Raw genomic sequence first — 26,080 nt, 5'->3', positions numbered from 1 at the left:
GTTCCATCTCCTGCCCTGTTACACTTCCACCTCCCGCCCTGCCACACTTCCACCTCCTGCCCTGTTACACTTCCCCCCTCACCCTGCCGCATTTCCACCTCTCGCCCTGTTACACTTCCTCCTCTCGCCCTGTTACACTTCCTCCTCTCGCCCTGTCACACTTCCACCTCTCGCCCTGTTACACTTCCACCTCTCGCCCTGTTACACTTCCACCTCTCGCCCTGTTACACTTCCACCTCTCGCACTGTTACACTTCCTCCTCTCGCCCTGTTACTTCCACCTCTCGCCCTGTTACACTTCCACCTCTCGCCCTGTTACACTTCCACCTCTCGCCCTGTTACACTTCCACCTCTCGCCCTGTTACACTTCCACCTCTCGCACTGTTACACTTCCTCCTCTCGCCCTGTTACACTTCCACCTCTCGCCCTGTTACACTTCCACCACCCGCCCTGTTACACTTCCACCTCCCGCCCTGTTACACTTCCACCTCTCGCCCTGTTACACTTCCACCTCCCGCCCTGTTACACTTCCACCTCCCGCCCTGTTACACTTCCACCTCCCGCCCTGTTACACTTCCACCTCCCGCCCTGTTACACTTCCACCTCCCGCCCTGTTACACTTCCACCTCTCGCCCTGTTACACTTCCACCACCCGCCCTGTTACACTTCCACCTCCCGCCCTGTTACACTTCCACCTCCCGCCCTGTTACACTTCCACCTCCCGCCCTGTTACACTTCCACCTCCCGCCCTGTTACACTTCCACCTCCCGCCCTGTTACACTTCCACCTCCCGCCCTGTTACACTTCCACCTCTCGCCCTGTTACACTTCCACCTCTCGCCCTGTTACACTTCCACCACCCGCCCTGTTACACTTCCACCTCCCGCCCTGTTACACTTCCACCTCTCGCCCTGTTACACTTCCACCACCCGCCCTGTTACACTTCCACCTCCCGCCCTGTTACACTTCCACCTCTCGCCCTGTTACACTTCCACCACCCGCCCTGTTACACTTCCACCTCCCGCCCTGTTACACTTCCACCTCTCGCCCTGTTACACTTCCACCTCCCGCCCTGTTACACTTCCACCTCTCGCCCTGTTACACTTCCACCTCTCGCCCTGTTACACTTCCACCTCTCGCCCTGTTACACTTCCACCTCTCGCCCTGTTACACTTCCACCTCTCGCCCTGTTACACTTCCACCTCTCGCCCTGCCACACTTCCACCTCTCCCTCTGCCACACTTCCACCTCTCGCCCTGTTACACTTCCACGTCTCAGCCGGTTACACTTCCACCACCCGCCCTGTTACTTCCACCTCCCGCACTTTTACACTTCCACCTCTCGCCCTGCCACACTTCCACCTCTCGCCCTGTTACACTTCCCCCCCTCACCCTGCCAGATTTCCACCTCCCACCCTGTTACACTTCCACCACCCGCTCTGTTACACTTCCACCTCTCGCCCTGTTACACTTCCACCTCTCGCCCTGTTACACTTCCACCTCCCGCCCTGTTACACTTCCACCTCTTGCCCTGTTACACTTCCACCTCCCGCCCTGTTACACTTCCACCTCCCGCCCTGTTACACTTCCTCCTCTCGCCCTGTTACACTTCCACCTCTCGCCCTGTTACACTTCCACCTCTCGCCCTTACACTTCCACCTCCTGCCCTGTTACACTTCCACCTCCCGCCCTGTTACACTTCCACCTCTCGCCCTGTTACACTTCCACCTCCCGCCCTGTTACACTTCCACCTCCTGCACTTTTACACTTCCACCTCTCGCCCTGCCACACTTCCACCTCCCGCCCTGTTACACTTCCACGTCTCGCCCTGTTACACTTCCACCTCCTGCCCTGCCACACTTCCACCTCCCGCCCTGTTACACTTCCACCTCTCGCCCTGTTACACTTCTACCTCCCGCCCTGCCACACTTCCACCTCCCGCCCTGTTACACTTCCACCTCTCGCCCTGTTACACTTCCACCTCCCGCCCTGTTACACTTCCACCTCTCGCCCTGTTACACTTCCACCTCTCGCCCTGTTACACTTCCACCTCCCGCCCTGCCACACTTCCACCTCCCGCCCTGCCACACTTCCACCTCCCGCCCTGTTACACTTCCACCTCTCGCCCTGTTACACTTCCACCTCCCGCCCTGCCACACTTCCACCTCCCGCCCTGTTACACTTCCACCTCTCGCCCTGTTTCACTTCCACCTCCCGCCCTGCCTCACTGCTATCGGTTGGAACTCCCGTTCTGCCGCACCTTTAAGAGCCGAGTCGAAATCTGGGTGTGGATCTTCTTAAGCCTCAGTTGGAACCTGAAGTCTGAAAAAAATCGAATTTCTCTGCTGTTTGGTTAAGTGTCCTATTTATTAAACATTCTATTGAAATCCACCCTTAACCTTTACACAACTGCAGGACAATTACCTGCTCCATGGACAATTTTCAACAACCTTCAGCTCACATCTGATAAAACCCAGACTGCTCCAGTAAGCCTCATGGGTTGGTTTTCATCCTACCCCCGGGCATAAAGCAGGCATTGTGGATCAGCCACCCATTATAGAAACTGCCTGATTATCATAGCCGGCAGGGGTAAAATGGGACTTAGTGCCTTATTTGCTTTAACCGCCCAGGTATAGACAGGCGCTTCCCCGACTGCCGGAAATGGTGCATACGCTAAAGTCTGCTGGAAAGAACACCCACCCATTTTCCACTGCCGGCCACTCAATTTCCACCACTGCAATGCGTGGGTGGGAGGGGACAATTCGGGCTTCACTGACGTGGCTACTGAGGCACCTGTGGAACCGCATCCTGTCCAGTAGCTGGAGGGGAGGAACGGACGCAGCCTGACAGGTCTGTGCCGGTGTTTATGCTCCACACGAGCCTCCTCCCATCCCTCTTCAGTTCACCCGATCAACATGCCCTTCTATTCCTTTCTCCCTTATGTGTCTATCTAGATTCCCCTTAAATGCACCCTGCGCTATTCACTGCAACCACTCCCTGTGGTAGCGAGTTCCACATTCTCACCACTCTCTGGGCAAAGAAGTTTCTCCTGAATTTCCCATTGGATTTTTTTAGTGACTATCTTATATATTTATATTTCCTTTTGTGCATTCTGAATGCACTCGCTGGTGGTTGCAGTGGAGCAGCTTGGCATCACACCACACAACTAATGATGCTCAGGAGTAAGAGTGCTATCTCATGCTGTCAGACTATTAAATCTCTTTATTCCTGTTCTCACTTCACTGTTCATTGCAGTTCTGGCGTTTCGGTGACTGGGTGGACGTGACTATTGACGACCGAATTCCCACCTTCAACAACCAGTTGGTTTTCACTAAATCTGCCGAGCGGAATGAATTCTGGAGTGCACTGTTGGAGAAGGCCTATGCCAAGTGAGTACATGCTGTTGGGGTGAGCTCCACTCTCATGCCACTGGGTGCTATTTAGACTGGCTGGGTTGGAATACCTGACACTTGTATTGCTTGTTAAAACTCCCAGAGTGATTCAGTTAAACCCACGGCTCCATTGCTGTTCCTGAATTTCCAGGAACGTTGCTGGCTTTCCAGGATTTCACCCTGGTTCTCCACAATGTTGACTTTCAGATAAATCGGGTGAGCCCCCAATTGCATACAACCCACAGCAAAAACAAGCATCCTGTGCTGAAACTGAGGTTTAATACAACATGAACCAGGAATTCGGGGCAGCTTGTCTGAAATGAAAAGAATCAGGCTCAGCTGTGATACTGCCCAGAGACAATAGTCTATCTACACTCAGTCTCTGGAAGAACGGGTAAGGTTCTGGAGGGCGGAGGCTGCTTGTGGAACCCTATCCCAGCAAGGAGTCAGTCTGAGCAGGAGAGCAGAGGTAACTGTCCAAGAAGAAAATTGGCCTGTGCTTTCATCCACTGCCCTATTCACTCAGGCTGCATGGATCCTACGAAGCACTGAAGGGCGGCAGCACCACGGAGGCCATGGAGGATTTCACCGGTGGAGTTACCGAATTCTTTGAGATGAAGGGGGCCCCCAAGGATCTATTCAAGATCATGAAAAAGGCAACAGAGAGAGGTTCTCTCATGGGCTGCTCCATTGATGTAAGTGCGCCCTCCAGTGGCAAAACATTGGCATGCCAGCTCTTGACTGAATTATTTGAAGGAAATAGAATGACAAGTTACATTACATATACATATCTAAATGTTCATTCAAACTGGATAATGCCTACTCAGACAAGTGTTTCATACAAACTGCTCGAAATAGACAGATTGAAAAACATGGTGGGGCGTGACACCAGTCAGTGTACTGATATCATCCCATGGAGCAACTGAGAGACACCAGTTGGTACATTGATGTATCGTTGAGGGAAAGGGACTGAGGGACAGTAGTCAGTGTACAGATATCTCACTGATTAGAGAGTTAGGGAGGAGCAGTTTCCTCCCTGTGTTAGACCACTGACCCTGTAGCCTTGCCCATGTGAAATATCAGAACCTCCTCCCGTCCCCGTGTGATATCACACACCCTTCCGTCCCCGTGTGATATCACACACCCTCCTTCCGTCCCCGTGTGATATCACACACCCTCCCCCCTCCCCGTGTGATATCACACACGCTCCCTCTCCCCATGTGATATCACAGACCCCTCCCTCTCCCCGTGTGATATCACACACCCTCCTCCCCTCCCCGTGTGATATCACACATCCTCCCCCCTCCCCGTGTGACATCACAGACCCTCTCCCCCCTCGCCGTGTGATATCACACACCCCCCTCCCCGTGTGATATCACAGACCCTCTCCCCCCTCCCCATGTGATATCCCGTGTGATATCTCACACCCTACCCCCTCCCCGTGTGATATCACTCACGCTCCCCTCTCCCCATGTGATATCACACACCCTCCCCGTGTGATATCACACACCCTCCCCTCTCCCCGTGTGATATCACACACCCCTCTCCGTGTGATATCACACACCCTCCTCCCATTCCCGTGTGATATCACACACCCTCCCCCCTCCCTGTGTGATATCACACACCCTCCACTCTCCCCGTGTGATATCACACACACTCCCCTCTCCCTGTGTGATATCACGCACCCTCCCCCTCCCCGTGTGACATCACACACCCTCCCCTCTCCCTGTGTGATATCACACACCCTCCCCTCTCCCCGTGTGATATCACACACCCTCCCCTCTCCCCGTGTGATATCACACACCCTGCCCTCTCCCCATGTGCTTTCACACACCCTCTTCCCCTCCACGTGTGAAATCACAGACCCTCTCCCCCCTCCCCATGTGATATCACACACCATCCCCTCTCCCCGTGTGATATCACACACCCTGCCCCCTCCCCGTGTGATATCACCGACCCTCCCCTCCCCCCGTCTGATATCACACACCCTCCCCGTGTGATATCACACACCCTCCCCTCTCCTGGTCTGATATCACACACCCTCCCCCCTTCCCGTGTGATATCACACACCCTCCCCCCTTCCGGTGTGATATCACACACCCTCCCCTTTCCCCATGTGATATCACAGACCCTCCCCCCTCCCCGTGTGATATCACACACCCTCCCCCCTCTCCCCGTGTGATGTCACACACCCTCCCCCCTCCCCTCTCCCCGTGTGATATCACTGACCCACCCCTCTCCCCGTGTGATATCACTGACCCTCCCCTCTCCCCGTGTGATATCACACACCCTCCCCTCTCCCCGTGTGATATCACACACCCTCCCCTCTCCCCATGTGATATCACACACCCTCCCCTCTCCCCGTGTGATATCACACACCCTCCCCTCTCCCCGTGTGATATCACACACCTTCCCCTCTCCCTGTGTGATATCACACACCTTCCCCTCTCCCTGTGTGATATCACACACCCTCCCCCCTCCCCGTGTGATATCACGCACGCGCCCCCCTCCCCTCTTCCCGTGTGATATCACGCATCCTCCCCTCTCCCCGTGTGATAACACACACCCTCCCCTCTCCCCGTGTGATATCACTGACCCTCCCCTCTCCCCGTGTGAAATCACACACCCTCACCCCTCCCCGTGTGATATCACACACCCTCCCCCCTCCCTGTGTGACCCTCCCCTCTCCTCGTGTGATATCACACGCCCTCCCCTCTCCCCGTGTGATATCACACACCCTCCCCTCTCCCCGTGTGATATCACACACCCTCCCCTCTCCCCGTGTGATATCACACATCCTCCCCTCTCCCCGGGTGAGATCACACACCCTCCCATCTCCCCGTGTGAGATCACACACCCTCCCCTCTCCCCGTGTGAGATCACACACCCTCCCCTCTCCCCGTGTGATATCACATACCCTCCCCCCTCCCCGTGTGATATCACGCACCCTCCCCTCTCCCCGTGTGATATCACACACCCTCCCCTCTCCCCGTGTGAGATCACAGACCCTCACCCCTCCCCGTGTGATATCACACACCCTCCCCTCTCCCCGTGTGATATCACACACCCTCCCCTCTCCCCGTGTGATATCACACACCCTCCCCTCTCCCCGTGTGATATCACACACCCTCCCCTCTCCCCGTGTGATATCACACACCCTCCCCTCTCCCCCTGTGATATCGCACCCCCTCCCCCTCCCCGTGTGATATCACACACCCTCCCCTCTCACTGTGTGATATCACACACCCTCCCCTCTCCCCGTGTGATATCACACACCCTCCCCTCTCCCCGTGTGATATCACACACCCTCCCCCCTCCCCATGTGATATCACAAACCCTCCCCTCTCCCCGCGTGATATCACACACCCTCCCCCCCGTGTGATATCACCGACCCTCCCCTCTCCCCGTGTGCTATCACACACCCTCCCCTCTCCCCGTGTGATATCACACACCCTCCCCTCTCACCGTGTGATATCACACACCCTCCCCTCTCCCCGTGTGATATCACACACCCTCCCCTCTCCCCGTGTGATATCACACACCCTCCCCCCCTCCCCGTGTGATATCACAAACCCTCCCCTCTCCCCGCGTGATATCACACACCCTCCCCCCCCGTGTGATATCACACACCCTCCCCTCTCCCCGTGTGATATCACACACCCTCCCCTCTCCCCGTGTGATATCACGCACCCTCCCCTCTCCCCGTGTGATATCACGCACCCTCCCCTCTCCCCCTGTGATATCACGCCCCCTCCCCCTCCCCGTGTGATATCACACACCCTCCCCTCTCACCGTGTGATATCACACACCCTCCCCTCTCCCCGTGTGATATCACACACCCTCCCCTCTCCCCGTGTGATATCACACACCCTCCCCTCTCACCGTGTGATATCACACACCCTCCCCTCTCCCCGTGTGATATCACACACCCTCCCCTCTCCCCGTGTGATATCACACCCCCTCCCCCTCCCCGTGTGATATCACACACCCTCCCCCCTCCCCATGTGATATCACACACCCTCCCCCCCTCCCCGTCTGATATCACACACCCTCCCCTCTCCCCGTGTGATATCACACACCCTCCCCCTCCCTTCTCCCCGTGTGATATCACACACCCTCCCCTCGCCCTGTGTGACATCACACACCCTCACCCTCCCCATGTGATGTCACAGACCCTCCCATCTCCCCGTGTGATATCACAGAACCCTCTCCCCGTGTGATATCACAGAACCCTCTCCCCGTGTGATATCACATACCCTCCCCTCTCCCCATGTAATATCACAGACTCCTCCCCCCTCCCTTTCTGATATCACACACCCTCCCCCCTCCCCGTGTGATATCACAGCCTGTTATTTCTGCCACATTGTATATAAGAAACCACGTTTTGGTAAATGCTTGGTAATTACTGTTGGCGGACGAACACTTAGGGATTTCACCTGACAGCTTTCTGTGCACCATTTTAACACAGAAATGAACATGGTTTTAAATAGGTTAGCATCGCCTCTAGAAGTGTGGATATAGCGTTATGATACAAAGCTGGTCAGTGACCATCTAGTGAGGCCAGCAGCTCCTGTAAGTTTAAATATCTGATCCCTGCCTGTACCATTTATTCAGACCAATAATGAGACAGCTGTTGGAAGCAGTGGATTATGGGATTGATAATGATAATGCAAAGGCAGGCACCCAACGCGATTCGCTAGCTTTAATATTGGGCGTGGTTACTTTACAGTAGCCGAGGCGCCCAGTGTCCCGAGGGCTGGCGGTCAGGGCAAAAGACACTGCCACCCTGCACACAAGACTTATTTGGTCCCCCGACGTCTACCTAAATAATTGGCGGTCACATAACATGACTCCAGCAACACGGCACAGTCTTGAAACTGGTGCTGAAAGGGGAGGCCGTACTTGAACAAACCCTGATGTTCCTATCCTGTGGCTCCCTGCTGTCCCCACCCCCTGCTTTCCATCGCATGCCCGAAAATCACCTGGTGCTGAGTGGGCGGCCGGTATCTCCTGCCCGGCACCGGGCACTCCCAGCAAATCATGGGTCCAGAGCATCATAAAATGATGGGAATCAGCTGATGACACCAGGGTCAGCTCATTCACACAGCACCTGGCAGGGCCTGACCGGGGGCTGTTATCAGCCCCTATTATGTATCTATTTATAAAACTGGTTTATCTCTTTCTCTAACATCTTCTTTTAATTCTCCACCTTTTTCTCTTTCCAAGTCCCACTTGCACTCCTTCCCTCTTCTCTCTTTACCTATTTCTTTTTCTCTCTCTCATTCTCTTCTTCCTCCTCACTGACCTATAATCGCTCTCATGGTTTCTTTTCCTTTCTTGCGTCTCTTTCTCTTTTTCTCATACTCTTTTACTTTCACTGTCTATAACAGGTCGTACTAAGACTGACTTTCGTTCTGTCTCTCACTCTCTCATGTTATCTCTCTCTCACACTCTTTTGCTGTGTCACACTCGTGTGTTAGCTCTCGCCCTCATTCTCATGCTATCTCTCTCACACTTCCTCATGCTCTCTTTCACTCATGCTCACTCACTCTTCCTCTCTTTCTTCTTTCCCTCTCTTTCACTTATCCCATCTCACTCTCTTCTGGTGCCTCTTTCTCCCACTCCTGCTCTCTCCCTCACCAATGCTATCTCACTCTCACGTGCTTTATCTGTCTCTCTCCCATGCTACCTCTTTCTCTCAATTCAATTCAATTCAAATTGCTTTATTGGCATAACAAGATACGTCTTATGTTGGCAAAGCACAGAAATACATGTATGATTGATCACATAAACACCGATCTAGACATACAGTGTATAGACAAGTATACCCATGTATACATAGAAGATATGTGCACATATAATATGCATATAATCTTTTCTTAGATTTAATGTGTCACTGGTTGTCCCTCTGCTTGTGGCAAGCTGTAACATAGTTTGCCGCTATAGTTACACATTTTCTCTGTTCCCCCAATAGATATGGGAGTTTTTGGAGGTCATTCAAATTTTTGAATTCAGGGCATATTTTTGTGAATTTTGGGTAGAAATTCTCCCTCATGTCCTGATAGTTTCCGCAAGTTGTGAGGAAGTGCATCTCTGTCTCCACCACTCCCTGACTGCAGTGAGAGCATATCCTGTCCTCTCTTGGCAGCCGGGTCTGCCTGTGTCTGCCTTTTTCGATGGCCAGGCTATGCTCACTAAGTCTGTACATTGTCAAGGTTTTTCTCAGTTTGCTATCCTTTACCATGGTCAGGTATTCAGCTATGGTGTATTGTCTGTTTAGGGCCAAATAGCAATTGAGTTTGTTTTGGGATTTTGTTGTTTGTTTCTGTCCAATAGGTCAAGTATTTTTCCTTTTGTTTAGTGATAATTGTGTTGGGTTGAATTCTCTGTGCTAGGGTGTCACTGTCCTGGGGCTGGTTATTGTTATTAGTGTTGGTAGTTACTTCCAATGCTGCCTGTCTCTCTTTCTGTCTCTCTTGTGATCACTCTATTTCACTTCGGTGTTATCTCTCCCTGCCTTTCTTGTCCTGTTTTTCTCTCTCTCACATTCTTGTGTGCTGTCTCTCTCTCTCTCTCTCTCTCTCTCATACTGGCTCTCTCTTGTGTTGTCTCTCTCTCTCTCTCACTCTCTCACTCTCTCTCTCTCTCTCTCTGGCTATCTCTCTCTCTTTGTCTCTCTCTTTCACTCTCTGACTCTGTCTCTCTCTTTCTGTCTCTCTGCTGTTGCTCACTGCTCTCCTGCTGTGTGATATCCTGTGACGTTGTCTGATATTCCAGGATGGTATGTTTCATGGGACTGGTGTTATGGCGAAAGCACAGATCCAACAGTTTCTGTCTCGTGCTTCAGTTGTTCCGGATGAATCTAAGGCCAAAGTTGGTGATCAGAGCAAGAATGTGGATGACCTTCCTGTCAGGGTTTGTATGGCAATAGGGGGAGTGATGATTTGAGGCAACTAATGATTGCATTTGCAATGCATGCTGGCTAACTGGCGTGGCTAACTGTCCTGAATAATCAGGGACTCTGTACAGTTACACAACAAGCAACCCTCACCCTGCTGAATAAACAGGGTCTCTGTACAATTAAATAGTGAGTAATCCTTACCCTGCTGAATAATCAGGGACGCTGTACAGTTTCACAGCGAGTAGCCCTTACCCTGCTGAATAATCAGGAACTGTACAGTTACACAGTGAGTAACATTTACCCTGCTGAATAAGCAAGTGGATATAATTTCTCCATCCTCCGCCTGCTTCACGACGACATGCAAGCCGTCATCCTGACCAACGGTTCCACCACAGACCCAATTCATGTACGGACCAGGGTCAAGCAAGGCTGTGTCATCGCAACAATGCTCTTCTCGATCTTCCTTGCTGCATTGCTCCATCTCACCCTCAGTAAGCTTCCTGCTGGAGTGGAGCTAATTTACAGAACAAACGGGAAACTGTTCAACCTCCGTTGCCTCCAGTCCAAATCCAAGGTCGTCCCATCCTCTGTCATTGAATTACAGTATACAGACGACGCTTGCGTCTGCGCACACTTGGAGGTCGAACACCAAACCATTGTCAACACCTTCACAGAAGCGTACGAGAGTATGGGCCTTACACTAAACATCCGTAAGACAAAGGTCCTCTACCAATCCCTGCCACACAGTACTGTCCCTCGATTATCAAAATCCACAACAAGGCCTTGGACAACGTGGACCACTTTCCATACCTCTGGAGCCTACTGTCAACAAGGGCAGACGTCGATGACGAAGTCCAACACCGTCTTCAGTGTGCCAGTGCAGCCTTCGGTCGCCTGAGGAAGAGAGTGTTTGAAGACCAGGACCTCAAACCCGGCACCAAGCTCATGATCTACAGAACAGTAGTAATATCCGCCCTGCTGTATGCCTCAGAGACATGGACCATGTACAGCAGGCACCTCAAAGCACTGGAGAGATACCACCAACACTGCCTCCGCAAGATCCTGCAAATCCATTGGCAGGATAGGCGCACCAATGTCAGTGTTCTTGCTCAGGCCAACATCCCCAGCTTTGACCACGCTCAATCAGCTCCGATGGACGGGTCACATTGTCCGCATGCCCGATACGAGACTCCCAAAACAGGCGCTCTACTCGGAACTCCGACACAGGAAATGCTTCAATGACACCTTCAAAGCCTCCTTGAAAAAGTGCAATATCCCCACCCACACTGGGAATCCCTGGCCCAAGGGTGCAGGAACGGGAGGGCAAATTATTATTTAAATGGCAATAGATTGGGAGAGGGGGAAGTACAGAGAGACCTGGGTGTTCTTGTACACCAGTCACTGAAGGCGAGCATGCAGGTGCAACAGGCGGTCAAGAAGGCAAACGGTATGCTGGCCTTCATAGCAAAAGGGTTAGAATACAGGAACAGGGATACCTTGCTGCAGCTGTACAGGGCACTGGTGAGACCACACCTCGAGTACTGTGTACAGTTTTGGTCGCCTCATCTGAGGAAGGATGTTCTTGCCATGGAGGGGGTGCAGCGGCGATTCACCAGGCTGATACCAGGAATGGCGGGAATGACCTATGAGGAGAGACTATGTAGTTTAGGGATGTACACACTGGAGTTTAGAAGATTGAGAGGGGACCTCATAGAAGTGTATAAAATTCTGACAGGTCTAGACAGACTGGATGCAGAAGGAATGTTTCCCTTGGCGGGTGAGAACAGAACTAGAGGACATAATTTAAGGATAAGGGCTAAACCATTTAGGACAGAGATGAGGGGGAATTTCTTCACTCAGAGAGTGGTGAACCTGTGGAACTCATTGCCACAGAGGGCAGTGTACGCCAGCTCATTAAATATATTTAAGAGGGAATTAGATATATTTCTACGGGCAAAAGGGGTTAAGGGTTACGGAGAGAAGGCGGGGACGGGATACTGAATTAAAGGATCAGCCATGATCTCATTAAATGGCGGAGCAGGCACGAAGGGCCGAATGGCCTACTCCTGCTCCTATCTTCTATGTATCTATGTAAGACTGCACAAAGTGGAGGAGAAGCATCCGGGAAGGTGCCGAATACCTCGAGTTTCTTCGCTGGGAGCAAGCGAAAGCCAAGCGCAAGGAGCGCATGTCAACCCAAGCACCCCACCCACCCGCCCCTTCAACCACCGTCTGCCCCACCTGTGACAGAGACTGTAGGTCCCGCATTGGACCCATCAGTCACCTGAGAACTCATTTTCAGTGTGGAAGCAAGTCATCCTCGGTTCCGAGGGACTGCCTAAGAAGAAGACTGAATAAGTAAGTGGATAGAATTTCTTCCGCGGTTGTTCCAATCTAACGGCATAACTTCGGTGTAAGTTCAATGGAACCCCAGAGGAGTATCGGAAATGGCTAAAGTTATGACTGGAGATTGGGCGAACCCGTGTGGAAATTCTACCCCAGAAGCCCTGCACCGTTATACAGAAAGCACCGTGACCAATGCTTACAACTCAAATGTGTGGTGCTTTCTAAAATATTTGATCTGCAAAAATCATGGCTAGATCCTGAGCAGTTATTTAGATGCAAGATGATGGTGGTGGTATTCCAAATCGGTCTGGAACTGGAACATCGAAATGCCGTGCTGATACTGAGTGGGCACACAACTGGTGACAATTCAGTGCGTCTAATGAATCCCAATTAACGGCATTTTCTAACATGCATAAGATGACAGAGCCCCTTTAATCCTGCCAGCTAGTTTTACTTTGCCCCCCATTTTGACCGGGACATCTTGCAGCTGCGCCAGGCCCATTCGCATACAGCATGACAGCAGAAGCCTCCAACTCTGACAGCTGGCAGCTTGAGCTCTCGGCTGGGGTGGGCTAACCTTGCAAAGCACACACTCTCGCCCAAATACTGCTAAAGATGCGAATGCAATATTTACATCTGTCAACCTGCGCCGAGTTGCCATTTTATGCCTCACCTGGTTGGAGGCCTGTGCTGAGATATTTGAGGTAATCATTAACTCCATCAACCACTCGATTAAAATGATTGCCTTAGAATCTGACAGGGATTTGGGAGGAGACGTGGTGGATGGCCGATATATGTGCCTGTATTCACTGAGATTCCTGCGCAACAATGGGAATACCCGCATGCCAGCGCGATGCACGTTGCTTTCCTGCATGCAGGCTGCCTGATATAAATCACTGTGCTGTGAGAGAGTGTCTGAGTACTGTGTACTCACGCAGCACTTCAATGCAGTTATATGATTGGTGACGTAATAAAACTCACTACGCACTTGGTTTGAGCATAAAGCAAGGCTTTAATCAACTTGTTTCAGAACATGGAGGTCTAGTTGTACTTCACTAGTTCCTTGTCTTACAAAATGTCCCTGGAAAGCTGGGGCCGACGCCCGAGTATTTATACTCCTTCGACGGCGCCACCAGCTGGCCGTCCAGCGTTATTTCACGAGTAGTTTCTTGATGAATGATGAGATTTATAACAATTGGTTACTATTTAGTCTTGTTCCCTCGCACCCACCCCCCCATCCCAGACAAATTCAGAGTTGGTAGATTGGGGGGGGGGGTGGTTGCAGAAGCCAGGTGGGATCAGAGAAAAACTATGTCTCCTCCATGTTTCTCTTGCCCTTGCGCAGGGTGCTGACTCGCACTGACAAGGGGTACAGGTCCATGGGCACTGGCAGTTCAGATACAGGTCGATGGACACTGGTAGTTGGGGTACAGATTCATGGACACTGGCAGTTGGGGTGCGAGTCGTTGGGCGCTGGGGTACGGGTCCATTGACAGTGGCAATTGGGGTACAGATCCATGGGCGCTAGCAGCTGTGGTGCGAGTTGTTGGGTGCTAGCAGTTGGGGTACATATCCTTAGACACTGGCAGTTGGGGTGCGAGTTGTTGGGTGCTAGCAGTTGGGGTATGGGTCTATGGACACTGGCAGTTCAGATACGGGTCAATGGACACTGGTAGTTGAGGTACAGATGCATGGACACTGGCAGTTGGGGTGCAAGTCGTTGGGTGCTGGGGTACGGGTCCATTAACAGTGGCAATTGGGGTACAGACCATGGGCGCTAGCAGTTGGGGTGCGAGTTGTTGGGTGCTAGCAGTTGGGGTACATATCCTTAGACACTGGCATTTGGGGTGCGAGTCGTTGGGTGCTAGCAGTTGGGGTATGGGTCTATGGACACTGGCAGTTCTCTGGGAACTTGTCCAAGTGGATGTTTTACATGTATGGGCATAGACAGTGAAAGGCGGCTGGTTATTGAACTACGGGAGCATTTCAAACCAGTCCACCCCTGTCCTGACCTGACGTCCACATGTTATTGGGTAGCATTCAGAATCAGGAACCCTGGCTGATGCTTCCTGTCACTAACCCAGGGGCACTGAGACCGAATGGGAGCGGCCTGATCCTGTTCCAGCTGACATCAACTAACTCCATGCAGGGCAAGGATCAATATCGGCTCTCCTGGCTTGTACGGCCCAACTGCTTGTTGTATAAACTCCATGAGCAGTTTGGGGAGGAGGGGAGGGATGAAATTCCTGGAAAGGATGGGCAGTTCATACTGACTTTCTGTCATTACCCAAAAATGAGTTCATAGGCAGGGGGGCATAAGCCATGCCGCATCGCAAAAAGACTTTATCGCCCATCCTCTGCGGCAGCTAACTGTTAAGCAGTGCCATACCACCAGCACTGTCTCACTGACTGTCTTCTGTTTTGACAGTCATTCGTACCCCTCAAGTTTGAGACACGGACATCCAGCGGCTTGGTCAAAGGTCACGCTTACTCTGTAACCAGCGTGGACGAGGTAAGGTTCAAAACCTGGCCATTAAGCAATTTGAAATGAAAATTAATGGAGCATAACAGAGAGACTGACACAAGAGTAACAAGGGAAGAATTGCTGGACGGAGGCTGGAGTACAGGAAGTGATTGTGGGGGGATATTGGGATACAGAGAGTGATTACCGGGAGAATCATTGGATACAGGGAGTGATTACAGGGAATACTGGGATACAGCAAGTGATTACGGGGGAATCATGGGATACAGGGAGTGATTACAGGGAATACTGGGATACAGGGAGTGATTACAGGGAATACTGGGATACAGGGAGTGATTACAGGGGAATCATGGGATACAGGGAGTAATTACTGGGATACAGGGCATGATTACAGGGGAATACTGGGATCATTAGTCCAGTCCCCTGGATTACTAGTCCAGTAACATAAACACTATGCTACCATACTGGGACACATAGAGTGATTACAGGGAAAACTGGGATACAGGGATTAATTACAGGGATTACTGGGATATATGGAGTGATAAAAGTGAATAATGGGATACAGGGAATTATTACAAGGGGAATGCTGGGATACATTGTATTATTACAAGGGAATACTGGGATGCAGGGAGTGATTACAGGGAATACTGGGATGTATGTAGTGATAACAGGGGGAATCATGGGATACAGGGAGTGATTACTGGGACCAGCGTCCTGGCAAATCGAATACTAGGGTTGTAGATAGGGCTTTAAACTAAAAAAAGGGGGGTGGGAGGGGTCAGGTGAGGGAAAATTTAGAAATCTAAAGAGAAAGGTCAAGGCAATAGAGCAATCTAGCAATTTGGGTAAAATAAGCAGAGTGTGACAGGAAGGGACAGAAAGTTTAATGGTAGCAGTGCAGCAGAAAATAAGGTAAAAGCAGGGAATAATGGTAAAAGATTTAAATTAAAGGCTCTTTATCTGAATGCACAAAGCATTCGTAACAAGATAGATGAACTAGTGGCACAAATAGAGATAATGGGTTTGATCTAATAGCCATTACAGAGACATGGTTGCAAGGTGGCCAAGGTTGGGAACTAAATGTTCCAGGGTACTTGATGATTTGAAAAGACAGGCAGAGTGGAAAAGGAGGGGGAGTAGCCCTGATAATAAAGGATGACATAAGGACAGTAGCAAGAAATGATCTTGGCTCAGAAGATCAGGAAGTAGAATCAGTATGGGTGGCGATAAGGACTAACAAGGGGCAGAAAACACTGCTAGGAGTAATATATAGGCCCCCTAACAGTAGCTATATCAAGAAAAAGTAGGAGCTTGCAACAAAGGTAATACAATAATCTTGGGGGACTTTAATCTTCATATAGACAGGACAAACCAAATTGGCAAAGGTAGTCTGGAGGACGAGTTCATGGAATGCATTCGGGACAGTTTCCTAAAACAATGGCCTAGAAATTGGGTTTTGGCTTAGCCAGGGCTTTAGCGCTGGAAGTTAGTGCCGGCGCTAAGTCCCCCTGCGCGCGCCAAAAATTCAGTAGCGCCGCGCCCAAACGGCTGCCGGCGCTACTGAAGGGTCTTAGCGCCTGGAAAAGGGCGCTAACTGCCATTTAGCGCCGCAATTCCGGCGCTGCGGCACCCGATGCGGTGCGGCAGGCTGGGGAAGTGCAGGCCTCCTCCTTCCGTTAAGGAGGAGCTGCCTGCACCCGGCCGCGGCCCGCGTAAATCTGTTTAAAAATGAGCCCGGCACCTCGGACAAGTGCCGGGCTTGCATCTGTTCCGGGGGGGGGGCGGGGGGAGAAGTCCGGGGAGGGAGCTGCGGGCAGGCGGCCGGCGGGAAAGCGGCCGGCCGCCGCGGGGCCTTTAATGCGCCGGCGCAAACACATGTTGGACTCTGTTGCCAGAGTCTTAGTTGCGGCTGCCACGGGCGAGGCGGCCGCAACTGAATTTCGGCGCTGGGGCCCGTCGGCATGGCAACCGGGACGCTGCGCACACCCATGACGTCATCGGTGCCGGCGCAGCGCTACCGGTGCAACGCCGCTTTAGGGCCCCAGGGAATTTTTCAACTGGCCATAACTCTGGCGCTAGTCCCTCTAGCGCCTAAAAAGCGGCGCTAAGGCTAGTGAATTTCTAGGCCACTACGTCATGGAACCAACCAGGGAACAGGCTATTTTAGATTTTGTACTGTGTAATGAGACAGGGTTAATTAACAATTTCATAGTAAAGGATCCTCTGGGGCAGAGTGATCATAATATGATAGAATTTTACATTAATTTTGAGAGCGACTTGCCTAAGTCCAAAACTAGAGTCTTAAACTTAAATAAAGCCAATTACATAGGTATGAGGGGTGAGTTGGCTGTGGTAGATTGAAAAAATAGATTAAAAGCTATGGTGGTAGATAAGCAGTGGCTAGCATTTAAAGAAATATTTCATAATTCTCAACAAAAATACATTCCATTGAGAAACAAAAACTCCATGGGAAAAATGATCCAACCGTGGTTAACTAAAGAAGTTAAGGATAGCATTAGATTGAAAGAAGAAGCTTATAATGTTGCAAAGAATAATAGTGAGCCTGAGGATTGGGAGAGTTTCAGAAACCAGCAAAAGTTGATGACAAAATTGATAAAAAGGGAAAAAATAGAATGAGAGAAAACTAGCAAGAAATATAAAAGGTTGTAAGAGTTTCTACAAGTATGTAAAAAGGAAAAGGGTAGCAAAAGTAAACGGTTCCTTAGAGGCTGAGACAGGAGAAATTATTATGGGGAATAAGGAAATGGCAGAAACGTTAAACAAATATTTTGTATCTGTCTTCACAGTGGAAGACATAAAAAGCATACCAAAAATGGTGGGGAACCAAGTGTCTAATGAGGGTGAGGAACTTAACGTAATTAATATAAGTTGAGGAAAAAGTACTAGAGAAACTAATGGGACGAAAAGCCAACAAATCCCCTGGACCTGACTGGCTATATCCTAGGGTTCTAAAAGAGGTGGCTGAAGAGATAGTGGATACACTGGTTTTGATCTTCCAAAATTCCCTAGATTCTGGAATGGTCCCAACGGATTGGAAGGTCGCAAATGTAACACCGCTGTTCAAGAAAGGAAGGAGAGAAAAAACAAGGAACTACAAGCCAGTTAGCCTGACATCAGTCGTAGGGAAAATGCTGGAATCCATTGTTAAGGAAGTGGTATCAAGTCACTTAGAAAATCATAACATGATTAGGCAGAGTCAACATGGTTTTATGAAAGGGAAATCGTGTTTGACAAATTTATTAGAGTTTTTTGAGGATGTAACGAGTAGGGTAGATAAAGGGGAACCAATGGATGTAGTATATTTGGATTTCCAAAAGGCATTTGATAAGGTGCCACATAAAAAGGTTATTATACAAGATTAGGGCTCATGGGGTTGGGGGTAATAGAGTAGCATGGATAGAGGATTGGTTAACGGACAGAAAACAGAGAGTAGGGATAAATGGATTTTTTCAGGTTGGCAGGCTGTAACTAGTGGGGTGCCACAAGGATCAGTGTTGGGGCCTCAGCTATTTACAATCTATATTAATGACCTAGATGAAGGGACCGAGTGTAATGTATCCAAGTTTGCTGATGATACAAAGCTAGGTGGGACAGTAAGCTGTGAGGAGAACACAAGAGTCTGCAAAGGGATATAGATAGACTAAGTGAGTGGGCAGTAAGGTGGTTGATGGAGTATAATGTGAGGTTATTCACTTTGGTAGGAAGAATATAAAAACAGAATATTTTTTAAATGGTGAGCAACTTTCAAATGTAGGTGTTCAGAGAGATTTGGGTGTCCTCGTGCAAGAAACACAGAAAGCTAGCATGCAGGTACAGCAAGCAGTAAGGAAGGCAAATGGCATGTTGGCCTTTATTGCAAGGGGGTTGGAGTATAAGAGTAAGGAAGTCTTGCTACAATTGTACAGGGCCTTGGTGAGACCACACCTGGAGTACTGTGCACAGTTTTGGTCTCCTTATCTAAGGAAGGGCATACTTGCCTTGGAGGCGGTACAATGAAGGTTCACTAGACAGATGGGACGAGAGGGCTGTCCTATGATGCGAGATTGTGTAGAATGGGCCTATACTCTCTGGAGTTTAGAACAATGAGAGGTGATCTCATTGAAGCACAATATTCTGAGGGGGGTTGACAGGGTAGATGCTGAGAGGTTGTTTCCCCTGGCTGGTGTATCTAGAACTAGGGGGCGTAGCCTCAGGATAAGGGGTTGCCCATTTAAGACCGAGATGAGGAAGAATTTCTTCACTCAGCGGGTTGTGAATCTTTGGAATTTTCTGCCTCAGAGGGCTGTGAATGTTGAGTCTCTGAGTATATTCAACACTGAGATAGATAGATTTTTGAACTCTAGGGGAATCAAGGGATATGGAGATCGGGCGGGAAAGTGGAGTTGAGGTCGATGATCAGCCATGATCTTATTGAATGGCGGAGCAGGCTTGAGGGACCATATGGCCTACTCCTGCTCTTATTTCTTTTTTATGTTCTGATTACAGGGAAGACTGGGGCACAGGGAGTGATTACAGGGAACACTGGGATACAGGGATCGATTACAGGGCAAAACTGGGGTACAGGGAGTGATTACAGGGAACACTGGGATACAGGGATTGGTTACAGGGCAAAACTGGGGTACAGGGAGTGATTACAGGGAACACTGGGATACAGGGATTGGTTACAGGGCAAAACTGGGGTACAGGGAGTGATTACAGGGAACACTGGGATACAGGGATTGATTACAGGGCAAAACTGGGGTACAGGGAGTGATTACAGGGGAATACTGGGTTACAGGAAGTGACTACAGGGAATACCGGAATACAGGAGTGATTGCAGGGGAAAACTGGGATACAGGATTGAATCTAGGGGAATACTGGGATACAGGAAGTGATTACAGGGGAATACTGAGATACAGGGAGTGATTACAGGGAACTCTGGGATACAGGGAGCACTGGAATACAGAGGGGGATTACTGGGGAGTACAGGGAGTGATTATTGTGAATACTGAGATACCTGGAGTGAGTATGTGTTTGTATGTTTGTGTACAGTGTGCGTCTCTCAACATTGCGACCAGATTTTCAGGCACAGCAGGAAAGAAAGTCATTTTTCTGGTCTTTTAATTGCAATATTTTGAGTGTTTTAAAAAAAAAAATCTTCTCTGAGACTTGCTCTGTATTTTCTGTTTCTTTGAATGGTTTTCTATGGCAAAGTATAAGCCACATTAAATATTGAAAAGCTTCGCCGATTGCTGATTCTTAAACATGCTGTGCCTGATGTGCACGGATGATGGTTAAATGAGTTGAAACTTCAATTTTAAGACTCAAAAGAAGAAATATACGGTGTGGGTTTGGCGTTTCCTTGGGCCCTGATTGTTTGCGCATATTCTTTCCCATTTTAAGTTCGATGTATTCTAATGAGATTGGGAGGGTACTTGGGAGTAACATTAAATCGGCAAAATGGGCGCATTTTTGGGTCTAAATTCTGTCTTGTGCCCATGGAGGGACTGCCAGGCGACTGTGGTGATTAGTGTACTATTTGGGTTTGTATGTTTGTGTTTATTAATGTGTGTTTGTGTGTGATTTTTATCTATCAATAACAATGGTAATTTTGACAACAGGTCGCTTATAAAAGTCAGAAAGTGAAGTTGCTCCGTTTGAGGAATCCATGGGGCGCGGTGGAGTGGAATGGGTCCTGGAGTGACAAGTATGTTTTCCTTTTTCTAAACATTTAGAAATGTGCATATTGTGGGCCAGTTCGGCCCTTTTGTCTGTAATTAAAGCAATCGCTTTGCCCGACACCACTGTACCCAGGACTCCCAGGAGCTGACGTGTAATCTGTTCCCAGCTCAATGCCGATATACCGTTTCCTTGTAGCGTTGCCATCCATCTCCCTTCCTGTTGTGTATGTACCTTTAAGAGAAGAACTGATTCTATACTGCAGTACCGGCAGTGACCACCCCTGTATAAAAAGCCATAGCAGGCTTCTGTACTTCAGTCTTAAGTTACCCTCTGTTCAGTTTGCACAGCATTGTTGGCTGTGCAGCTGCAAGCACGAGCAGAGGGAGCAGCCAGACTTTGGAGAGTGGATTAAAGTGGTGGTCCCCTGACCAGGAAGAGGAGGAGAACGTTGGACCACCACCACCAACTCCACCATCATTACATCAACTGAGGTGCCTGGAGAGAGAGGACAGAGGAGGAGAAGGAGAAAGGAGGCCTACATCAACATCAACCAGGGGAGAGGCCTTTCTATCACTGCCTCCCCAATTTGGCCTCCACTTCAGGAGAGGGAGAGAGGGGAGAGAAACCAACTGCTTGAAAGGAGGGAAGAAAACTTCATCCGGAACATCTACAGGTGGGTGTTATTTGGGGCACTCTCCCAAGACTTTGTATTTTAGGTGGGGGGAGAAAAGAAGAAGCAAGGCCGGATCATCAAGGGGTGTAGTGTGTGTGTGTGTGTGCTCTTGTTAAAAGCTAGGCCACACACACCACTAATTAGCATCCCTTCTATTGCCTGCCCTGGGAGAGCTTGGAGCTGCCCAAGGTGAAGTCCTTAATTTAATTTAATTACATCGTTAAGACCTGTTGCAGGACTAAGCCTGGGCTTCTCCAGCTTTTCCAGGTGAAGACGTCTTCTCCCCCTGCCAGAAGACCACCATCACCAAAGACTTTTTCCATCGGAGAGTGCAACCCTGCCTACACCCACCCACCATCCTGAGTGGCAACACTGCCCTTTGCGGCCTCCCTCCTTCCCACCCCCCCACCTCTCTCTCTCTCTTTGTCTCTCTCTGCCTGTCTTTCTAAGGCACCTTAGTTTCATCTATTTTATTAATTGCCAATTGAGCAGAGGGGCGAGGGCTCCTCTCCCAATTTAAATCAATAAGGAGAGAGGTGTGTCCTCATTTTAATCAGCTCCCTCTGCTCAATAGAGGACAAAAAAAATATATATATATATACACCGAGGCCATTAACACCTTCAGGCCTGTGACTTGGGGTGAGGGTAGCCCTTAAAAAAAGCACCCCAGAATGGCGCCTGCATCTTCGCCGGTGGCGGGGCCAGCCGGGACCTATGCGAGAGTGGTAGCCACAGCCACAGCTGCTCCCGCTGTTCCTGCTGCCCCGTCACCTTTTCGATTAATAACGAAAAAGCTTGGGGTGAAGAGCGACACTCACCCCACTATGACCATCGAGGCCTGCGTTAAGGCCATGGCTGGGGTTGTCGGCCCCTCAGCCATCGTCGCGGCCTCGAAAATGTATGGGAAGGCTGTGTTCTTCCTGGGGTCGGAGCGGGCGGTGTCCCTGGCTGTCGCCAAGGGGCTCACCGTGGGCGGGACCTTCCTGCCGGTGGATCCTCTCGAGGCCACCGCGCAGAGGATCATTATTTCCAACGTCCCGCCCTATGTTCCTGGTGAGCTCCTCCTTCCCCATTTGCGACAACTTGGGGAGGTGAGGTCGGGGATCACGCCCATCCCGCTCGGCTTCCGGGAGGCCAGCCTTCGCCACGTCTTCTCCTTCCGGCGCCAACTGTTTATCCAGCTGGCGCGGGAGGAGGACACTGAAGGGGCGTTCGTCGTCCTCCACGAGGGGACCGCCTACCGCGCCTTTTGGACGTCGGACGGTGTGAGGTGCCATGCCTGCAGGGAGGTGGGGCACATCAGGAGGAACTGCCCTGCCTCCAAGGCCGCCGGATCATCTCGTGCGGCCGAGGCTGGCGCCGCCGCCGCCGCCCTTCCCCCCGGATCTGCCCGCGCGTCAAGTACGTCTGATGCGCGGTTGACGTCGGGGGCCGATGCCACCAAGGCCTCCGGCGGGGGGGAGGGAGCGTGTCCGGCCGGAAAGAAGGCGCGGGGAAAAAAGAAGCACCTTGGGGCAGGCCCCCCCGTGGATGGTGAGCCCTTGCCCCTTGAGCCCCTTACACCCGCGCTCCTCGCGGAGTTGATCAGGGCAGATGTGAGCGGGAGGGGCCCCGTGCCCGAGCCTGTGGCCGCAACCGCCGCAGCGGTAATGCCAATACCTGCGGCCGGGCTCGGGCCCGAGGAACCCGACAAACCTGCTCCGCCGGAGGGAGTCGAGGAGGAGGCCTTTGCAGACATGGAGGTCTCCCTCGCTCCCTCCGTGCTAAAAAGAAGGCGCGACCCCCTGGATGAGGAGGAGGACCGGGAGGAGGAAGGTCCCTCCGAGCAGGGGGAGTCGTCGCCCGCCGCGGGTACTGCGCCCCCCCGCCCCCCCAGCGCTGTCGTCATCACCAGCGATCGGCAGGGGTCGCCTGTCCCTCGGGAGGCTGAGGCAGATGTGTCTGTCCAGCACGTGCCTCCCGGGGATGGGGATGAGACCCTGCCCATGGGGGGGGTTGCGGAACAACCCGCGGCAGTAATTGAAGTTGACCTTTTATCGGTGTCGTTACCTCTCGCCGGGTCGGGCAGCCTGGGGGCTGGGTCGGGCGAGCTCGAGGATAATGAGCTCGCCCAATGCGACCCGGACGTCTCCCAGGGGATGCTCGTCCTGGTAGAGCTTTTAATTCAAAACCCCCCCGTCCGCTGGGTCGGAGGTTGGTGGCGGGGAGGAGGATGGCCCCCTGGCTGCGTCTCTGGTGCCGGACGTACTGGAGGAGCTGGAAATTGTTCTCTCCCCGGTTTCTCCGGTCGTTCCGGCGTCTGAGGCGGAGGGGAGCTCTGAACCGCCGCCGTCTTCTGGCCCGGCACCCCTAGAGGAGCCCAGGGAGAAATCCTCTGCCGCCGATCCTGGGGGTGGGATCCGGGCGGAGGCGGGGCTGGCTGGCGCGGCCGAGTCGTTCGCTTCGCACTGCGCGGCGGACGGGTCGGCCGCTGGTGACGACCCCCTGGAGGAGGATGGGGACTCGGTGATGGGCACGGAGGACGATTCGGACTCCAGCGCCGACGTGGCGATGGATGACCTCGTGCCCCTTGCCGAGTCTCCCCTCATTTCCGTAAGGGAACTCCGGGATTTTATGGCCACGTGCCTGGGTCAGCGCAATAAGGTCCGGCTGGCCCTCGACAGGTGGTCGGAGCTGGCGCTGCTCATCGATTCCGTCCGCGCCGCCGTTAAGATCTTGGGCGCGGACGAGGGTGTGAACCCGCTCGAGCTGCGTCGGCTCACAACGTTTCTCACTGGGCTGCTGAGGAAGTGGCGGCGGACCAGCGGCTGCGCTTCCTCGCCCCGTTAGGTGTAGGTAGAGGTTGCACTATGCTTCTGACATGAAGATAACCATAGCCAGCCTCAACATCAACGGCAGCAGGGAGGCGCGCCGCAGATTCAATAACTTCTCGGTCCTTCGGGACGGGAAGTATGCGGTGTGCTTCCTGCAAGAAACCCACACCGTTCCGGGAGACGAAGCCACGTGGCTCCTGGAGTGGCAAGGAGGGGTCAGCATGAGTCACCTCTCCAACAATTCCAGCGGGGTGGCTATCTTGCTGGCCCCGCATTTTCAGCCGGAGATCTTGGGGGTTAAGGAGCACGTGCCGGGCCGCTTGCTCCATGTCACTGTTCGCCTGGGGGGCGTGCCGCTCCATCTAGTGAACGTGTACGCCCCTCAGACCAGTGCGCAGCAAGTGCGCTTCTTCGAAGAAGTGTCCGCTCTCTTGGGCTCCATCGACGTGGGCGAGTGCGTCATCCTCGGGGGGGATTTTAACTGCACCCTCGAGGCGAGGGACCGTTCGGGTCCCCCGCGAAGCCCGGCGGCGATGGAGAAGTTGAGGGACCTGGTTGGGTCCTTCGACTTGGTGGACGTCTGGCGAAATCTCCACCCCGACTCCAGCGCCTTCACTAGCGTGAGGTCTGGGGGAGGAAGGTCCAGAATCGACCGCCTCTACATTTCCCGGGCGTTCGTCTCCTGCGTTCCGGCAGCTTCCATGCGGCCGGTGCCGTGCACGGACCACCACCTGGTGTGGGCGGAGCTCGCTCCGCTGCGCGTGCGGGGGGGGTCCGTGTACTGGCATTTTAACAACCTGCTGCTGGAGGACGCACGGTTCCGGGATTCGTTTCGTCGATTCTGGGCCGACTGGAGAAGGAAGCAGGGGGGCTTCCCCTCCTTGAGGCTATGGTGGGATGTGGGCAAGGCTCACATCCGTCTCTTCTGTCAGGAGTACGCGAAGGGGTCGACCAAGAGGCGGGAGGCCCGGGTCGGGCGGTTGGAGAAGGAGGTGCTCGACCTGGAGTCCCGTCTCGGTCAGGTCGTCGAGGACCCGGCCCTGCGGAAGGTGTACGAAGAGAAGAAGGGCGCGCTGAAGGACCTGCAGCTCGTCGGGTCCCGAGGCGCGTACGTGAGGTCGCGGATCCAGCTCCTGCGGGACCTGGACCGCGGCTCCCCCTTCTTCTACTCGCTGGAAAAAAGACGGGGGGTCCGTAAGCAGCTCTTGGGGCTGCTGGCCGACGACGGATCTCTGGTCTCGGATCCGGAGGGAATCAGCGCGGAGACCCGCGCCTATTACGGGGCTCTGTTCTCTCCGGATCCGTCCAGCGAGGATGCGCGCAGAGTTTTGTGGGAGGACCTGACGAAGGTTGGCCCGGAGGGCGCCGAAAAATTGGACGCTCCGCTAAGTCTGGCGGAGCTGACCGGCGCCCTCCGCCAGCTCTCTAGGGGAAAGTCCCCGGGGCTGGACGGGCTGACCGTGGAGTTCCACAGGGCGTTCTGGGACGTCTTGGGGGGCGACTACGCGCGGGTCCTGGGGGAAAGTTTGGCGACCGGGGAGATGCCCCTCTCTTGGCGCAGGGCGGTCATTGTCCTGCTGCCTAAGAAGGGCGATCTCCGCCTCCTTAAGAACTGGCGCCCGGTCTCCCTCCTCAGCACGGACTATAAAATCTTTGCCAGGGCCATGTCTGCTCGCCTTGGCACCGTGCTGGCCCACATGATCCACCCCGACCAGTCCTACATGGTCCCGGGCCGGACCATCCACGATAACATCCATCTGGTCCGGGACCTGGTCCACCACTCCCAGAGGGCTG

At 52.4% G+C, this 26,080-nt stretch overlaps 1 protein-coding gene across 6 annotated transcripts in view; it reads left to right on the top strand.

The window, feature by feature from the left end:
- capn3a (calpain 3a, (p94)) overlaps positions 1-26,080 on the top strand; it is a 230,122-nt gene that overhangs the window by 93,418 nt on the left and 110,624 nt on the right. For 4 of the 6 annotated variants that reach the window (XM_086003742.1, XM_086003743.1, XM_086003744.1 and 1 more), the window contains exons 5-9: positions 3,253-3,386; positions 3,916-4,084; positions 10,167-10,304; positions 15,065-15,148; positions 20,740-20,825. In XM_086003742.1, coding sequence (XP_085859868.1) covers positions 3,253-3,386; positions 3,916-4,084; positions 10,167-10,304; positions 15,065-15,148; positions 20,740-20,825 — 611 coding nt within the window. The remainder of the gene's footprint in view (positions 1-3,252; positions 3,387-3,915; positions 4,085-10,166; positions 10,305-15,064; positions 15,149-20,739; positions 20,826-26,080) is intronic. The other 2 variants (XM_086003746.1, XM_086003745.1) reach the window with 1 other exon arrangement.

The sequence above is a fragment of the Somniosus microcephalus genome, chromosome 12 (assembly GCF_052327205.1).
Source record: "Somniosus microcephalus isolate GS21.2 chromosome 12, FLI_Smic_1.0, whole genome shotgun sequence".
NCBI lineage: Eukaryota > Metazoa > Chordata > Chondrichthyes > Squaliformes > Somniosidae > Somniosus > Somniosus microcephalus.
Note: the sequence above shows the minus strand (reverse complement) of the source record. Positions and strands in the feature narration are given on the sequence as shown.